At 39.0% G+C, this 17,961-nt stretch overlaps 1 protein-coding gene and 1 pseudogene across 1 annotated transcript in view; one reads left to right on the forward strand and one right to left on the reverse strand.

Annotated features, from left to right (window-relative positions):
* Positions 1–16,195, forward strand: part of ASB3 (ankyrin repeat and SOCS box containing 3) — a 129,455-nt gene extending 113,260 nt beyond the window's left edge. The window contains exon 10 of the mRNA XM_061155448.1: positions 14,408–16,195. Within this exon, the coding sequence (XP_061011431.1) occupies positions 14,408–14,613 (206 nt within the window). The 3' untranslated portion in view covers positions 14,614–16,195. The remainder of the gene's footprint in view (positions 1–14,407) is intronic.
* Positions 3,155–5,300, reverse strand: LOC133064905 (polyadenylate-binding protein 1-like; annotated as a pseudogene).
* Positions 16,196–17,961: the final 1,766 nt, after the last annotated feature.

Raw genomic sequence — 17,961 nt, forward strand, 5'->3', positions numbered from 1 at the left:
CGCCCTGATCCCGCCTCTCTGGGGGGCCACAGAGCATCAGACTTGGCTCCTGTGGTATACAGCAGCTCCTCAACTGCCTATCTGTTTACACCTGCTCATGTATATATTTCGATGCTACAGAGACATACCTCATATAATTGAATTTCGTTTCATTTTTCTCTCCCTCAGAACACAGGAAGAATGCATAGTTCAGCCTTAATTTTTATGTGATTGGTTTAAGTGTCAAAGCATAGGTCATACTGGATGTGAATACTCAGTGCTGTCACTTTCCTTTGCTGAGAAAGTCTGAAAGCCATGTTTGAGATGGCGGTGACACAAGATAGAAGTAGCCTGGAGCACTGAGTTGTCACTTCAGGACACTTCCCTTGGAGAATCACCTGACCCAAAGAGGATTTGCATGAGCAAGAAATAAAACCTTTGTTGTATTCAAAGACACTGGGTTTCAGAGTTTGTGTGTTATCACAGCATAACACAGCCTGTAACCAAGCTAACCTGTAATCAAATCCTGCCCCAGAGTTATTGACCAGGGAAAGGCCATTGAAAGCTTTGTGTGTGCTGTCACTTCAGTCATATCCAACTCTTTGCGACCCACGGACTGTAGCCCACCGGGCTCTCTGTCCATGAGATTTCCCAGGTAAAATACTGGAGTGAGTTGCCATTTCTCTCTTCAGCGGATGTTCCCAACCTAGAGATTGAACCTGCATCTTCTGCTTGGCAGGCAGATTCTTTACCATCTGAGCCATCAGGGAAGCCCAAGCTAAATAAGCATGGTGACAATATACAGCCTTGACATACTCCTTTCCTAAATTTGAACCAGTCCATTGTTCCATGTCCGATTCTAACTGTTGCTTCTTGTCCTGCACCCAGGTTTCTCATGAGTCAGGTATACCTCAATTAAAAATAAAACCCATTAGTAATTGCCTGTCATCTTTAAAAACTGAACATGTGACCTTCTATTTGTAGACTAGGAAACTTTTGACCTCCCAGACGTGCACCATGTTATGGGCCTTCACAACTTAAGTAGAATCATGCTTTGCTTAACAGTGTCCTGCACACTGCTCTTATTACTGGATTTAAGAGCCAAGCTTGTGGTTTTTATTTCTTGTTTATTTTTTAAGTTAAGTTTATAGTTAAATTCTAACAAGATTCCATATGCTCATTTATAATTTCATAATTTTAGTTTCACACAGCCTCTTATAAATCCAAGTAATGGATTTTATTTGTGTTTTATTTGTATGTGTGTGTGTGTATGTATGTGGTGGGGGAATCTGACATAGGTACTGAGGAATTGTATCCACATTTGCTGGGACATTTTGCTGTTAAAACTAATTTAGTTTTGTCAGCAATCTATTGGTAAGCTAAGAGGAGAAAATGTTGCCCTAGAGCAACTTAATGTTGCTAAGATGCTTAATGTCCTAAGTATCATATCAGTTCACCAGTATTATTTAAAGCCCATTTTAACCTTCCCATATCCTGCATTGGATATATGTGCAGGCAGACCCCTGGGACAGTTACATCCTAGTTAAAAGAAAATTCTTTCAGATCCCAAATATTTATTTTATGGTGGGAGGGCAGTTAGGACAGAAACTTTAGTTTTTGATAACTTGTTCATTTGAGAACTTGTAACCACTCAATCTGTAATTTTAGTTAGTTCTAAATGTAGAGCATAAGCAGAAGTCTTTAGTGAAGAGAATCTATCATGTAAATATTTCTGTAGGTGCACATTTACAAATTTAGCTGTTTATATTTATTAATTGCTAGTGAGTGAGTCCTTTAATTATATGTCAACTATGTATCAGATACTGATTTAAAATCTATGAATGAAAAATAAACATAACTCTTTAGTGGAATGGCTAAAAGGGAATGATGCAGGGTCATGGCAGAATTTTCTTTTTAAGATGAGAGAGGCTTCAACATATACATTAAGGGATCTCAATTTGTTTCAGAAAAACATTAAGGATATGGAGATTAAAAACAATAGTTTATATAATAAGATTTCAGATAAGCCAGAAGGAGATGGGTAGACTCAAATAGTCCCCTTCCTTTGAGAAGAGAGACGAGGCTGAGTAGATACAGATAAGTTTATAGTTTGAGTATTAGAGAAAGAGAGCATTGAAGATTCCTTGTTTTTACTTAGGAGTAGGAGATAAAATCTTGCTGAAAAGGAAATTGAAGTGAGAATTTGGTAGGAGAGACTTGATTTAGAAGGGTTGTTGTGGGAAACTGGGAACCAATGGAGGAGATTTGCTGAGCAGCCCTGTGGACCTTGTGGAAGTTGAAAGTGGTATACTTCATATGGTTATATGGTTATTTTTTCCTCAGGATTGCTTCATTTTCTCTGTATTGGAAAGAAGGAAAATGGTTAGATTGGTCCTGAGAATTGCCAGAGCAAGTACAGCAGAGTTGAGGATGATATAATAGTATAAGTGATAGTGGATGCCAAGTAAGAAATTAGAGAGGAAAGGGATCTGGTAAATTTGACAGCAGGAGAAGTTGGGGTCCATGGTCTCAATGACCAGAGGTAGTGACAGTAAGGGAGAGTACACTCCGGAAGGATAGGAAGTGGCATATGTTGGAATTTAAAGACAGAAAGACATGAATCTGATGATGGTGCAGTAGGACTGAAATTGCCACTGTGAGACATTATGATAGATGTGACAAGGTGTGAAAGAATGAGAAAATTATATCTCAGAAATTGGTCAAGGAGGTAATTTGGGGGAAGGATCAGGCTTCTGTGAGGACAAGAGGTGAAGAGAGTGTTCTGTACAGGGTTCTAGATGAAGGTAGGCTTGTATATGATAAAATTAGGGGTTCCTGAGAACTTTATGGAAAGGTTTTGCGGAGAGTTAAAATTTATAATATTGAGCTTAATTAATCTTTTCTTATTGTCTCAGACAGCTGTTTTTATTAATAGTTCACTAAATAAGTTAGGGGAATGAAGAATGAATTTTTATTTTCTAAAAAAGCTGAGACCATGATTTACTTTTTCACTTGATTACTATAGGAAAATGCTTATGCTAAGTTATATGATGCTCAGTTGTTTTTATAAACTGACTAATAGTGAAAAGACAAAAAGTTACATACCATTGGGGAAATGCATGTTCTTACTGACACAGATGATTTTACTTAATTTTCATGTGTTCCAGACTTCAGAGAGAGGCTTTTTTTTTTTTTTCAAAGTTTCCTTTCCTTTTTTTATTTATTTTATATTTTGCAATGTTTTTTTTCCATAATATTTAAGTTTTTCGATGTTTAGGTATTTTTCTTCGGTGAAGCACGAGTTTCTTCTCATGGTCCCTGATCATTTTAGACAGTCGGAACCCCGGTGGCACTGTTAACTGCTTTCTGGGCAGCCTCTTTTGCTTAGTGGGCTTGTAATATGGCTACAGCTTCATCAACTTTAGAACGGAGAGACTCTGGAGACTCAAGCATATGAAGAAGTTCTGAATTATCAATCTCCAACAACATGCCAGTGATTTTACCAGCAAGAGTAGGGTGCATGGCTTGAATTAGAGGAAAGAGCCGTTCACCCAATATTTGCTTCTGCTCTTGAGGAGGGGCAGATGCCAACATGGAAGCAGTCAGAGGCTCCTGACCTTGTACATGAACAGCGGGCTGCTGCATGGTGACTTGTGGCTGTGCATTAAGATGCTGTTGAGGATTGCGAACTCCCGCAGCATATTTGTACTGTGGAACGGTGCGAACAGCAGAAGTAGCTGCAGCAGCAGCAGCTGCGGGACGTGGACCCATCGTCTGTGTTGATGTGTTAGCAACACGCTGTGTCGACATGACTCGTGGAACCTGTGAAGAAGCTGGTCTCATAGTACTAAATGGTGGTCTAGGAGCGGCTGGGCGGATAGCACCGGGCATATTTTGGAATGGATGAGGTCTGGCACCCTGAGCAGTCCAGCGAGGACTTGGTCTTAGTTGGGCAATCTGGCTAGGAGGGTAGTATGCAGCACGGTTCTGAGTCTGTGGGATAGCTGCCATGAAGTAACCTGAAGGAGGTGCTGGCTGGTAGGGGTTGATTACAGGGTTGGGCACAGCTCTTACACTTGCCATCCTCTGCATATATTGGTTAGTGAGGTGAGCCTGGCGCTCTTCTTTGCGCTGGGCTAAAGCTACATACAATGGCTTGGTGGCCACAATTCTACCGTTCATTTCCGTAACTGCTTTAGTAGCTTCTTCTGGGGAGGAGAAACATACAAAACCAAAACCTTTGCTGCGACCACCCTCCATCATAACCTTTGCACTGGTGATTGTGCCAAATGGAGAAAACTCTTTCCGGAGACGTTCATCATCAATACCATCATCAAGATTTTTCACGCAAAGGTTAACACCCTGGTATCTGGTGATCCTATCTTGCTTCATCTGTTCAAATTTGCGCTTAAGTTCTGTCTGTCATTCCACTTTTTTCTGGGCTCGACCAACATAAATTTGTTTTCCATTGAGCTCTTTTCCATTCATCTCATCCACAGCTTTTTGTGCATCTTCATGCCTTTCAAAGCTTACAAATCCAAAGCCTTTGGATTTTCCACTCTCATCAGTCATTACTTTCACACTTAAGGCAGGCCCAAACTTGCCAAAGAGATCCTTAAGGCGCTCATCATCCATGTCTTCTCCAAAATTCTTGATGTAAACATTGGTGAACTCTTTTGCTCTAGCTCCAAGTTCTGCTTCTCGTTTTTTACGAGACTTAAATCTTCCAACAAATACTTTGCGATCACTTAGAAGCATCCCATTCATTTTTTCAATAGCTCTTTCAGCTGCTTCCTGTGTCTCAAAATGCACAAATCCATAACCCTTGGAACCATTTTCATCACAAACCACCTTACATGAAAGGATGTTACCAAAAGCAGAAAATGTATCATACAGTGCTTTATTATCAATGGATTTATCCAAATTTTTAATGAATATGTTGCCCACACCACTTTTGCGAAGTGATGGATCACGCTGAGACCACATGATGCGTACTGGCTTGCCCTTTATCACATCATGGTGTCCAAAGCACGCTCCGCGTCCGCCGGCTGCTGGAAGTTCACATACGCGTAGCCCAAGGAGCGGCGGGTGATCATGTCCCTGCAGACCCGGATGGAGAGGATGGGCCCGGCCGGGCTGAACTTCTCATAGAGCATCGCCTCGGTCACATCGGGGTGTAGGTCCCCCACGTAGAGCGAGGCCATGGGGTAGCTGGGGGCGCTGGGGTTCATCTCGGCACGGCTGCCTGCAGGGCCACAGGCCGCGCGACCTTTCCCGTCAGAGGAGGGGAGAGAGTGCCGGGCCGGGGTCCGGAGCCGGGGGGAGGGGAGCGGGGGCAAGCGCAGAGGGACAAAAATCAACTGGAATCGGAAACGGCCGCAGAATCGGGTTGATCCGCTGCCCCTGGAGGCTTGGCTGCTGGCTGCCGGCTGGGGAGCGAGGGTGGTGGTGTCGGGTCCGGGCAGCGGGAGAAGGCCTCGGTCTCTTGGTTCCTTCTTGGAGCTGCTGCGGGGCCGCGGGCGGGCGGGTCGGTCTCGGCTGCTTCACCGGGTTATTTTATAAAAGAGGAAGGAAAAAAAAAAAAAAAAAGTCTCTGGCGGGGGAGACGCGGATTTTTTTGTAAATTTTTTTTGGGGTTTTTTTAAAAGATTTTTTTTGGATTTTTTTAAATAATAAATGTGTGTTCCGAGCCCGGAGCACACACTCCGCACTCGCAGCACTAACCGCCGGGGAGAAGGCGAGAGGCATCTTAAAGATGGGAGAGAGGAAGATAAAACTGCTTATCAATGATCAAGTTCCTTTTCACTTTATATTTTCTGTAATAGTGAGGTTATAGTTGTAAGAATTGAACTTTCATCTTTTCTTTTCTTCCACTTAGCATATATGGCTGAGTGTCTTGTACATATGTATTTGTATGGGTTAGGTTAGTGCTTCCAAAAGTGAATGACCTGGCATCCATGCTTGTGATGTACCTTAGTGAATTGTAGTTTAGATTTGACTGTTCAGTGGCCCTGTGATTACATCATCTAGTTTTAACTAATTCTCAAAAATTGGTTAAGTGGCTTAAAAAGATTTCTGTGCAAAAATGTTTCATGTGAATAATGCTAAATAAAGGTATCAGCACAAATGAACCACAAAGTAATCATAGAACTACCTCCTGTTCTTCCCAGATGGTCATGTCATATGATAAAAATACTGACCACCCAATCTGAGCTGACAGCAAGTTCAAAAGTATCAAGAAAAGTATTTAAAATATAGTTCACCTTAGAAAAATAAGTAAAATAAAAGATGGTTCACTTTTACTAATGTTAGCAGTGAGCCTTGATGTATGTAATGTGCATTGAGATAATAAGGAAATGAAAATATAATCAGCAGGACACTCTTAATGAAAGCGTCCAGAACGTAAGTTCTGTGATATTTCATGAATATTTAAGTCATATGATGCTCAGTCGTTGTTTTTATAAACTGACTAATAGTGAAAAGACAAAAAGTTACATACCATTGGGCAAATGCATGTTCTTACTGACACAGTAAAACACACTGAAATAATACCAGGACAAAGTAAAATGTATTTCTTTTTAGCAAATACTGTTGGAAGGAGCATAGTAAACATTGCTAAAGAGTTAAAGAAAAGAATAAAAATATAATCCTGCAAGTAGGATGTGTGGTACACTAAGTTGGAAGAATATAACTGCCTCAGTTTAGAGTATTTGTTAAGATTCTGTTTCAATTAAAAAAAAAAATACAGTTGCTTTTCAGAGAGTCACTAAAGGAAATATATACTGGAAATGATATATTTGCAACAATAATGACTTACTTAATAGAATTTTTTTTTTTGGGAAGGCTGTGTAAGACTGTCTACTGATGGAGTGGCTTACTTTTCAGTAAATGTGAGGAAATGGAGATAATATCACACATGAAATGAGTTGATTGCATCATTAAGAGTCAGGCTAATACAGGAAAGGAATTGAAATCAGAATTGCTTGAAGTATTAATAATACTGTTGTGAGTAATTTTATAAAAAACACAACCTTTAAAATATGTAGAATCTTTGTAGTACTTTATGATGAGATGGGAGTGACCATGATTATTGTTAAAACATCCAGAGATTTGCTCTTTATCTTGTGACAGTATTAAAAAGAGTCGTTTAACTTAATGATGAATTACATACTTTGGTGAAAATACAGCTGTTCATTTTCTTAATCTTTTTTCCTTTGATGATAAATAGCTATGAATAGTATAAAACCTAGTACATGTATCATAAAATTCTGTTGAGTTAAGGTAAAAATGATATTTTAACTGAATGAAAGACAACTGCTTTTTTTTTTTTCTTTTTTTTTATCTTATTTTATTTTATTTTTTTTTAGGGGGGGCGCCCGCCGCCGCCGCCATGCTGCCCGGCCAGCGCGCGCACAGCGGGCGGGGGCAGGGCCCGACAACTGCTTTTTGAAAGAAATTTTGCTATGAGATGATCTTAAAAACAGATGCTAAGAAATACTTTTATTATTATGAGATTTTCTTTTCAAAAACAGTGTGCGTGACCTAAATGTGTATTGACACACTTAAACTGCATGGAAGCAATTCCCTGAGATTCTGAATGCATTTAGTAATAATGTGATCTTAGTTTTCTGAATGGCAGATAGATGGGGGAACAGTGGAAACAGTGGCTGACTTTGTTTTTCTGGGCTCCAAAATCACTGCAGATGGTGATTGCAGCCATGAAATTAAAAGACGCTTACTCCTTGGAAGGAACGTTATGACTAACCTAGACAGCTTATTAAAAAGTGGAGACATTACTTGGCCAACAAAGGTCCGTCTAGTCAAGGCTATGGTTTTTCCAGTGGTCATGTATGGATGTGAGAGTTGGACTGTGAAGAAAGCTGAGCCCCGAAGAATTGATGCTTTTGAACTGTGGTGTTGGAGAAGACTCTTGAGAGTCCCTTGGACTGCAAGGATATCCAACCAGTCCATCCTAAAGGAGATCAGTCTTGGGTGTTCATTGGAAGGACTGATGTTGAAGCTGAAACTCCAATACTTTGGCTACCTGATGTGAAGACTCATTGGAAAAGACCCTGATGCTGGGAAAAATTGAAGGCAGGAGGAGAAGGGGACGACAGAGGATGAGATGGTTGGATGGCATCATCAACTCGATGGATATGAGTTTGGGTGGACTCCGGGAGTTGGTGATGAACAGGGAGGCCTGGTGTGCTGTGGTTCATGGGGTCGCAAAGAGTCGGACATGACTGAGTGACTGAACTGAACTGAATAATAATGTGAAAAAGTGAAACTTTCTAATTAGCTTATAAACTGATACCAGGAAAAATAGAGATTTGGCAGATGAATTTTGATGAAAGTTTTGCATAATGTAGTGACTTGCCGTGTTAGGTATGGTCCTAACACAAGCAGAAGATACTAAGAAGGTGGCAAGAACATACAGAAGAACTATACCAAAAAGATCTTCATGACCAAGATAATCACAATGTTGTGATCACTCACCTAGAACCAGATATCCTGGAATGCAAAGTCAAGCGGGCCTTAGGAAGCATCACTACCAACAAAGCTAGTGGAGGTGATGGAATTCCAGTTGAGCTATTTCAAATCCTAAAAGATGATGCTGTGAAAGTGCTGCACTCAATAAGCTAGAAAATTTGGAAAACTCAGCAGTGGCCACAGGACTGGAAAAGGTCAGTTTTCATTCCAATCCCAAAGAAAAGCAATGCCAAAGAATGCTTACAGTACCGCACGATTGCACTCATCTCACATGCTAGTAAAGTAATGCTCAAAATTCTCCAAGCCAGGGCTTCTGCATTACGTGAACCCTGTACTTCCAGATGTTCAAGCTGGATTTAGAAAAGGCAGAGGAACAAGAGATCAAATTGCCAACATCTGTTGGATCATGGGAAAAGCAAGAGAGTTCCAGAAAATCATCTGTTTCTGCTTTATTGACTATGCCAAAGCCTTTGACTGTGTGGATCACAACAAACTCTGGAAGATTCTTAAAGAGAAGGGACTACCAGACCACCTGACCCACCTCTTGAGAAATCTGTATGCAGTTCAGGAAGCAACCATTAGAACTGGACATGAAACAGCAGACTGGTTCCAAATATGGGAAGGAGTATGTCAAGGCTGTATATTGTCACCCTGCTTATTTAACTTATATGCAGAGTACATCATGCAAAATACTGGCAGGATGAAGCACAAGCTGAAATCAAGATTGCCGGGAGAAATATCGATAACCTCAGATATGCAGATGACACCACCCTTATGGCAGAAAGTGAAGAAGAACTAAAGAGCCTCTTGATGAAAGTGAAGGAGGAGAGTGAAAAAGTTGGCTTAAAACTCAACATTCAGAAAACTAAGATCATGGCATCTAGTCCCATCACTTCATGGCAAATAGATGGGAAAACAGTGGAAACAGTGACAGACTTTATTTTTTTTCTGGGGTGAAAATCACTGCAGCCATGAAATTAAAAGACACTTGCTCTGTGGAAGAAAAGCTGTGACCAACCTAGACAGCATATTAAAAAGCAGAGACATTACTTTGCTAACAAAGGTCCGTCTAGTCAAGGCTATGGTTTTTCCAGTAGTCATGTATGGATGAGAGAGTTGGACCATAAAGAAAGCTGAGCACCAAAGAATTCATGCTTTTGAACTGTGGTGTTGTAGAAGACTCTTGAGAGTCCCTTGGACAACAAGGAGATGCAGCCAGTTCATTCTAAAAGAAGTCAGTCCTGAATATTCATTGGAAGGACTGATGCTGAAGCTGAAAGTTCAATACTCTGGCCACCTGATGTGAAGAGCTGACTCATTTGAAAAGACCCTGATGCTGGGAAGGATTGAAAGCAGAAGGAGAAGAGGACAACAGAGAGAGATGGTTGGATGGCATCACCGACTCAATGGACATGAGTTTGAGTAAACTCTGGGAATTGGCAATGGACAGGGAGGCCTGTCATGCTGCAGTCCATGGGGTTGCAAGGAGTTGGACACGACTCAGCAACTGAACTGAACTGAAATATCCACACATTGGAGTTAAGTACTCAAAAGACTTTTCACTAATTGAGTGTGCTGCCAAAACATTTCAAGTTCACTAGATTAGAAGATGCTTAGCATTTGTATGATATATTGTACAGTTTATAACCTTTTGATTCAGAGTGGTGTCAATTATGTTCATAGTATAGATGAGGCATTATGCTCATTTCATAGAAGAGGAGCTGAAGGTTTAAGCACTTAAATGACTTGTTGAAGGTCACACAACTGGTTAATAATGACTCCTCAACTGCAGCTCAGCTTCCCTGATCACTCAGTTGGTAAAGAATCCTCCTGCAGTGCAGGAGACCCTGGTTTGATTCCTGGGTTGGGACTATCTGCTGGAGAAGGAATAGGCTACTCACTCCAGTATTCTTGGGCTTCCCTTGTGGCTCAACTGTCAAAAAATCTGTCTGCAATGAGGTAGACCTGGGTTCGATTCCTTGGTTGGGAATGTCCCCTGAAGAAGGAAAAGGCTACCTACTCCAGTATTCAGGCCTGGAAAATTCCATGGACTGTGTAGTCCATGGGGTTGCAAAGAGTTGGACATGACTGAGTGACTTTCACTTTCGCGTCACAACTCCAGCTCAGGGCTTCTTACTTGGTGGTGCCCTTTCCATTCATTCTTTTCATTGCTGTTCTGCTGGTCATTCTTTAAGTTTTCTTTCCTGTCCTAATCTATCTCTTATTTATACTCCAGAGTCGTTAGGTAGTTGCTTTTTATATTTGTTGACGTTTTTAGTTGTAATCAGTGGAAGAGAGAGACTGTACAAGTAAGTTAAGACAGACTGAGAACAAAAGGATGGAACCATAAAGAAATTATATTAGTGATGAAAATACATATTGTAGTAGATGGCCCAGAAGTCAGATGAATGCATTTGATGTGGAAAACCCTGCCAAGGAACCATAGAAATAAAGTCAAGGCAGATACATCATTTGAATATTGGCTTGAGGGTAGGCTAGTGATGAAATGGTTCTGGAAAATATAGGTAATGGGTTTGTATAATGTATATGTATTGCTTTACTATAGTAAACTTCACATTAACAAGCATAATTAAGAATTTGGGGGTTTATTTTGATCATTATTTTAGTTTTAGTACAATTTCATATAGCATGTGGCCTCTATTTTGATTGTTCTTTGTACATATGACAAAGTTAACAAAATTGAAAACTTCTATGTAGAAATGAATAGGTAAAGGTTGCTTGTCTGCTCATAGATCTGGAGGTAAACCAGGTTTAACATGTTAACTTGAAAATGATTGGGTCAGAAAAGTGACCCAAATATAGTGTGGTTTTATACATCATTTTCTAGACTATGATCAGTGCCATAATGTTGGAAAAGAGAGCTTTATTTAACAAATCTGATTTTAACAGATTTTTATGAAAGTTATGTTTTACATACAATTTCTGGGCTTTTCCTTATTATAAATTCAAGGCTCGTCTTGATCTCCTCTCAGTCTAGTGGCAACACATCTGGAAATACTATGCATCACTAAAACTTTCATAGGAATTTTGCATGCCTTGAAATATTACATATATGATTATACAATTCCCTTAGTATTCACTGGCATATTAAACTAAGATGGCACTGATGAATATATTATTGTCTATGTTAAAATGAATATAGTTCTTACTTCTGACTGTTCATCAGGTCAGTGATCTATTGTGCTCACAGGAGGAAAATCAAAATAGTGCATTAAAATTAGAATCAGCAACTGGAATAACTATACTCTTTCCTTTTTTAAATTATTATTAAATGGAAAGATCTCTTGAAATTTATGATAGTTTCAGTGGTTTAGAAGATGTTAAGAGGATTGTTTTGGGTTTATCATCAGTTAGAAAACCCTAGACATGGGGTCCAATCATTTGGATCTAGTATCAGCTCTGTTGTTCCTGTACAGTGTCAACACGGGCAAGTCATATAAACTTCCTATAATAAATGTGTAAGTGTGAAAATGTTAGTCACTCAGTTGTGTCCAACTCTTTGTGACTCTATGAACTGTAGTCCGCCAGGCTCCTCTGTCCATGGACTTCTCTAGACAAGAATACTGCAGTGGGTAGCCATTCCCTTCTCCAGGGAATCTTCCCAACCCAGGGATGGAACCTGGATCTCCTGTATTGTAGGCAGATTCTTTACTATCTGAGCCAGCAGGAAAGTCCCTAATAAATGTGTACTGGTCCAGTTTGACTTGATCACAGATGATTAAGCTTTCTACACACATATCCACATAAACAGATGAATGGTTTATTTGGTTGTAAAAGATGGAGCAATAGCGCCCCTGTGATGTAATCAGATGGCTCTGAAAGGCTTGTCTGCTCTGCAGGAGACTGTGGGACAGCTAGAGGCACACTCCCTGGTCAGACTGAGAAGTCTGTAAGTCAGTGTAGTCTGTCAAATTGGTGAAGCTGGAGAAGTATTAGGATTCCTTAGCTCTGAGCGAGCCGCTCTCCTCCAGGTTGCACAGCCATCCTTTATCTTCCTTTTGGACTTTTAATAGCTATCTACATTAACAAGAATGTGCAGAATGAAAGATTTCAGTGTAACCAGGTGCATATTAAACTGTAATATAATATGAGTGAAAATTCTCTTAACCAGTCTCACTTTAACCCACTCTGTAGTCTTATCATTTTTTTCTGTCAGTTCCTTCTGGCTGTGCCCATGGCATAATCAGTGTTTGCAGCAGTTAGGATATTTTGTTTCTACCAGCTGAGCTGTGTGCTTACCAAGAATCAGTTATGCTCATTTCTGAAACTTTTATTACATTTGTGCATATCCAGTGACATTAGGGCCAACTATTGTTCATCATCTCAGAGGAAGAGAGGGCTTCCTTATGTGTAACAGTCGAACATGGGCCAGCTACTTGTTGAAGTTGAACCTACTTACTGCTCCTTGGGACGGCTGTTGGGGTTTGCAGGTTGAGCTTGGTTTCCGTATGGCTTCCTGCTAATCATGCGAGCGCTCCCTTTATCTGTGTTTTCTCATCTTAGAAGTGAGAGTGATTCTTCCTTTAAGTTTACAGACAAGGGTAAAATTTTAAATGGTATTAAATATGGAAACAGTGGAAGTAAATGTTCTCTATAGTGTCGTTGCTGTAGTCTTATTTTTATAGTGGGGGATCTGTGTGATTCATGGTTTAAGGGAATACTCTTCTTAGACTTAGGTTTTATTTACAAAATAAGATAACTCTGTTGCTTTTCTAATTTGGCATTTTGAAACACTGTGACTTGAGGAGTTACCCAAATTCCAAATGAACTAAACTTACCAGTAAGCTTAAACTAAAATCTGAGATGATGAACTAACGTCAGTGGTTTGGAAGATATTGCTGATGTTAGAGAACTAGCATGTCTCAGGCCCTGTGGGTTATTATTAAAGAACCCTAGACTTGAAGTCAGACTAGCAGGTCTGATATCAGTTGGGCTCTTGATTGTACTTGTCTTTGCTGCTCTGATCCTGGTCTGGTAATCTTTGGTTCATTTCACAGGGATTTATAAAAGATTTCTTGCACTTACAAAAGGCATTAGATTTGATTCACATAAAACCAGTATCTGTTTTTAGTACGCCTAGTTTTCATGAACATTAACTTCTTTAGTTAACACTTTTAATCTTAGTAAAACCACTGTCATATGATTCTTAATTAAACATATGTGGGTTATCCTTTTAATTGGTTATTAGCTTTTAGTAGCAGTGGTTTTAGCATGTGTACATATACATGCACATTTTGGGGTCATATGCACTTGAATTTGAATCCTGGTCTACCATGTATTAGATGTTTAGCCTTTGAAAAGTTACTTAAATCTCTTGTTTTCTTGTCTCTATGAGAGCATGATAATATGTACCTCACAGAGTAAAGGAAGATAAAAATAGTATGTGTATGGGCATATGGCATAGTAGGCTTTCAGTAAAGGTTCTTTTTCTCTCTGTGTCAGTTTTAAAATTTCATTCTATATCATGGATAAAAAGAGCAAAACGAATATAAGCTACATATTTATTCACTTGATGTGGTAGGTCTGGAGACCATTTGCAGCAAGAGTGAGTGGGAAGTAACGTTTGCTACTGTGCTCTTCTATCACTTCTAAAGTTAGATCACCCATTTCTTAAGTCCCAACTGGTATTGCCAGATATTTAGAATTTGAACATTAATTCTATATGGTGCTGGGTACTGACTTTGGAATGTGTGGCCAGAAATTGGAGGAAGAAGAATCAGGAAAGTTGTATAATGAGTAAATAAATGGAGTTTATTTTGGTCATCCTGGCCCAAGTAATCTTTCAAAAATAAGTCTAAGTAACATACCACTTGTTTTTACTAACAGAGGTGAGGGGGGAAAAGGGCATTTACCTTAATGGACTGTTATACTTTCTGGTTCAACATTTTTATCTTTCTTTTTATGTTTGTTTCTCCAGCCTCTGTTCCATCCCTGACCCACCTTTGTCGTTTGGAAATTTGGTCCCGTCTAAAACTAGAACACCTGCAGTCTGATGGTTTTATCCGTCAGTTGCCTCTTCCCAGAAGCCTACATGATTATTTGCTCTATGCAGAGGTTTTGAGGATGAATGAAGTTCCAGAACTGGCAATCATTCAAGATGGAGAAATCAGTGAAACCACTTAACACAGTTTTTGTCTTACTATGAAAACCACCAAGATACGGAGCCATGGAGTACAAATTCTTCACAATTTTATGGTCACAAAAGATGATTTTTGTTTGTGTGGTTGGTTAGAACGCTTTAGAGGGCAGTGGTCTAATGGAAATGTTTACAACGAGGCTTCCTGGTAAAAAGAAGTGTTGTAAACATCGTGTAAGTTACTTTATTGCAGTTTCATCATCAGTATTCTTTATGTTGTAATATTCATTTACCTAACCATTTTCTGCTTTATTCTGTTAATGAACTGTGAATGCTGCTTCTAGTGCTTCTAGGCCTATTTCCACCTATGATTCTGTGTTTACCTAGGGCTAGAGCTTAGAAGAAAAGGTGTAAGTCTTCACTGGAAGTATACACACAGTGAAGTTGAGTATCTCTTATGTTTATAAAGGAACTGTATTATATTCTGTTCTCATCTCTTAATTCATTTGAAATTCATTGGCTGTTCACAGGTAAACTCAGGGGAGAATTCTCTTTTTAAAGTAGAAAATAAATCATTTTGCTGTTTTCTTTTTTTTCCAGTTCTTTGATCCTCTTTTTGGCTAAAAAAAGATTCCTGTTTCTGCAAAGGCAAGAACAGACTTAAATTCAAAGACATGTTGAAAAAAAATTAGGTTGATATTGAGATAAATGTGCATTTTACCACATTTACATAGTGTTAATTAGGAGATTGGGAGAGACATTTCTGTGGTATCATTTTTAAGGAAAGAAAGGTATGTATTCCTGAGTTGCTCATGATCAGATGAAACATTGCAGGTCCATTCAGTCTCCAAATCAGAGGGCAGCTTTAATCCTATGAAGCAGTGGTTGCTAGTTCTGTTAATGTTATAGTGTGTTTCCTTTTTACTATCTGGATACATTATCAAATAGTCCATGAAATTTAAACCTTAGAGACCTAGGTTAATGAGATACTGCCTCATTGGTTTTACATTTGTTTGCTAGGAATCTAGAATCAGAGAGGACTGAATATTGTATCAAGTGAGCTATGATAAGAGGCTGTGGGCATTTGTCTTGAGAGAAAGGTTAGGAAAGCATACTGTCATGTTAGACAACTAAAGATGGGGTCCAAGGGAAGGCAAGTATTCTATCCTATTCGGATTCTGTGACTTAAGATAGATGGGAGTGGATCAGTCAGATTCATCTCTGATAGACTTTTGCTATTTGATAAAAGCAGTTATGATGGCATACCAAATGATGGAGACATTAAGGTCCAAAAGGATAACTAAATTCAACTTAGGTTGGAGCTACAGCTGCTGCCTGTGGGGTGGAGATGGAGTTTGAAGTGGGTATACATGCAGAAGTAAGGGTGGATAGGGAAAAAACAGGTGGAAATTTTAATAGTTAATAAATTCTAAAAAAAATATGTACTATGTAGTATTTTTAAAATGTTTGTATCTTTATTTTTTTTAAACCCTAATAAGTCTCTGCTTTAAACATAATCAGTTTTTGTTAGGGTCCAGTGTACATGGAATGTTTACCTTTTAGGGTGAATCTTTTCATGTGTTTTTGTTCATGTTTAAATATGTAATAAATTCAGCTATTCATAACTTATCATTGAGCTCTTATTCTTAAAAACTTAAAAATATTTCAGAAACATTAAGACCCTTAGTATTTAAAGCATAAATGATTTTACTTACTGTATACAATATCTTTCTTTTAGGCTATTTTATAATACATAAATATTATTTTTATGACTAATAGCAAGGACTCAGTAAGAAATCCAATCCAGAAGTATCTAAAGGTAACTAAATTACACTAACAGCCTCTGATCAAAATGATACATCAAGGTAGTGTGAACTTGAAGCTCTGCCCTACATGTACCCATGGTGCTTTAGTATTCTTAAAGTCTCAGTGAGCCTGATGAAGAACTCCATACAGTGGTTTTCTAATGGTGGTACATAGTACCAGAGCAGGACACATACTGGTTTTGATAACAGTTGTCAAGAGTTTATCCTACCTTGATTTGATGTTGTCCTTTAAGTGCATTTCCTGCTCAACATTCCTGTCATAGGACATCTTTCTGTGATGATTTCATATAATAATGGTAATCTGGACATCACATTTTCTTAAGTAAACTTTCTATTGACATTTAACACATGTAAGAAAAATATACATATCATAAGTATACAAACTGATTATAGTTGACCCTTGAACAACATGGGAGTTAATGGACTCCTACCCTCGACAGAGTTGAAAATCTGCTTATGACTTACAGTCAGCTGTCTATCTCTCTGAATTTAACCAATTATGGATCTAATCAAGTATGGTAGTTTCGATTGCAGATTGTGTAGTATTGTAGTGTTGCTGTTGAAAAAAGTCTGTGTATAAGTAAACCTGCACCAGCTCAAGCATGTTGAAGGGTTGACTATATTTTTACAAAATGAAAATGTCTGTGTAATCAGCATGCAGTTCAAGAAACAGAATATCATTAGCATGCTGGAAGTTCCCTTTGTGGCCCTTCTAGTCTCTGTGTTCTTGCCAGAAGGGTAACCACTCTTCTGGGTTTTAGCACCAACAATCTGTTTTTCCTGGAATCATCCACTATGCCCTCTTTAGTTTCCTCCTACTTTTGTGTGCATTTTCAGATTCATTTATGTTATCATGTGTAATAATAATCATTGTACATCATTTCTTTATTTCCGTCTCCCTTTTGCCCATGTAGCAAGTGTCTTGATATGCAGCTTTCTGGTGGTCCTGCATCCCAGATCAGTTACCTACGTCATGTCCCATGATCACTTGTGACATTGATAATCTTTGACAGGAAGCCTAAGTGTCATATTTATGTCACATGATCAGTTGATAGCTCAAACTTTGGATTTGTTCTCACCTAAGTTTATCTGTAAACCTGTATGAATATTGTAATACTTCATAGATCTTCAGGTATAGTCTCAGGTACAATTTCAAGACCTCTGAGTATTTTTGATTGGTTATTCTCAAATTCTATTATAATTGTGTTGGGCCTCAAAAACTTATAAATAATAACTGTGATAAGAATGTAAATAACTGTGTCTTCTGAAACAGTGGCCTTGGTTCCATCAGCATGAGGTATAGAAAGAAGTTGAGAAAATCTATCTAAACGTTTGCCTTTCATTTTTTATGCTCCTCTTTATTCTTGGAGCCCTTCATGGATCACAGCCTTGTCTTGGCAAAGGGGCTTTTGTAACTCAATGAGGCTATGAACCATGTTGTGTAGGACCACCCAAAATAGATGGGTCACAGTGAAGAGTTCTGACAAAATGTGATCCACCGGAGAGAATGGCAATCCACTCCAGTATTCCTGCCTGGAGAACCTCATGAACAGTATAAAAAGGCAAAAA

Source organism: Dama dama, chromosome 11, assembly GCF_033118175.1.
Source record: "Dama dama isolate Ldn47 chromosome 11, ASM3311817v1, whole genome shotgun sequence".
Taxonomy (NCBI): Eukaryota; Metazoa; Chordata; class Mammalia; order Artiodactyla; family Cervidae; genus Dama; species Dama dama.